Genomic DNA, 1,381 nt, shown 5'->3' with positions numbered 1-1,381 from the left:
AATCAATAGTAACAAAAATGAAGAGATAATAACACTAAAGAAATAGTTAAATGTAAATAAATGAAGTTACAGCGGCAGCCACAATTTTAAAGGAAGTGCTTTGTGTGATGGTTATTACGGTTGGAAAAGCTATGATTTTAGTTTGTTTATAAAAAAAGTAATTCTGTATTGGTATCTCTTCTCTTCATAGTAGTGTTTTCGATGTAAGATATTTAAAATGCAAGATGTCTACCAGTGCTTTCTGACCTTCCTTCAAGTCACTTCATTTATTGATATCAAAGGAACGTTATATTAAAATACAATCCATACTTACAAGAGCACACACACGAACACGCAAGCGGGCGCGCGTACACACTCGGGGGAAAATCTAGTATGGTGTGTTTTCACTTTTGGTCGAGTATAAACAATGTCAAAACTTTTCGTGCACCGAAGTAAATTATATGTTAATTTTGTTTAAAAACTAACCAAGCATGCGTAAAATGTAAATCAAAAGAGACCATATCTTATTTTATCAAATATATTTAATTGGCTGACCAATTATTATCAAGAATTTGAAGCATTCCCTTATCAATATTTACGTATACAAAACGGTAATAACTTGTCGTGAAATGTTCTGGGACAAAGATGTGTTTTTTTTTTCTAAATGCCAAGAGCCTTGCTTACATTACAGACTGAGAAAATAGATTGTTTAATTTCAAGAACACTGTATTTGGCACTGCTTTTGATAATGTTATGGCTTTCCCACTGCATAACGTAAGCGAGTATTGTGAGAAAACGGTATAACTTTTCTTAGAGTGTATATTCTTATTTGAAAACTAACCACCTTTCTGTTCCCTGATTAATGTCAAGTTTGAAGAAAACTTTCTCCCGAAGACAAACAGAACAAAATATACATGACAACTGACTAACAATTACTTCTTTATAGGGATTCATTAAGCGAAAGAATGTTCTTACTCGTAGGCGTTGTTGATCATTTCTAATTAACTACAATACAAATACTACAATATGCATTGCCATTATACTGATACGATTTACACTTTCTATAGAAATTTATCAAGCATGAATTATTCTTCCAAATATTAAATCGAGAAATACCGAAAAGTCAAAAGTACGGATTTCGTTCCCCGTTTACCTGAGCATCCGACACCGGTGTTGGTCGAGCCTGTAGGCAGCGTCGTCCGTGGAAGGCGCCTCGCTCACCGGCAGAGACCACAACCGCTCGGCTGCGGCTGAGGCTCTCGGCCACAGCCTCGGCAGGAGGTTTGTGGCGTCCACGTACTCTCCCCACATGGCTGCCTCTCCGCCCAGCACCAGGGATTTCTGTTCGGCCGTTCCTGAGGGTTAATAGGAAGTGGGTTTAACTTTGGTGTCTGGGTAAAGG

The 1,381-nt window shown here is 37.5% G+C and overlaps 1 protein-coding gene across 1 annotated transcript in view; it reads right to left on the bottom strand.

The window, feature by feature from the left end:
- Window positions 1-1,381, bottom strand: part of LOC119592053 (beta-hexosaminidase subunit beta-like) — a gene marked incomplete in the record, with an annotated part of 40,765 nt that overhangs the window by 876 nt on the left and 38,508 nt on the right. Inside the window, 1 exon segment of the mRNA XM_037940852.1 lies at window positions 1,133-1,334. Coding sequence (XP_037796780.1) covers window positions 1,133-1,334 — 202 coding nt within the window.

Source organism: Penaeus monodon, chromosome 29 (assembly GCF_015228065.2).
Source record: "Penaeus monodon isolate SGIC_2016 chromosome 29, NSTDA_Pmon_1, whole genome shotgun sequence".
Taxonomy (NCBI): domain Eukaryota; kingdom Metazoa; phylum Arthropoda; class Malacostraca; order Decapoda; family Penaeidae; genus Penaeus; species Penaeus monodon.
Note: the sequence above shows the minus strand (reverse complement) of the source record. Positions and strands in the feature narration are given on the sequence as shown.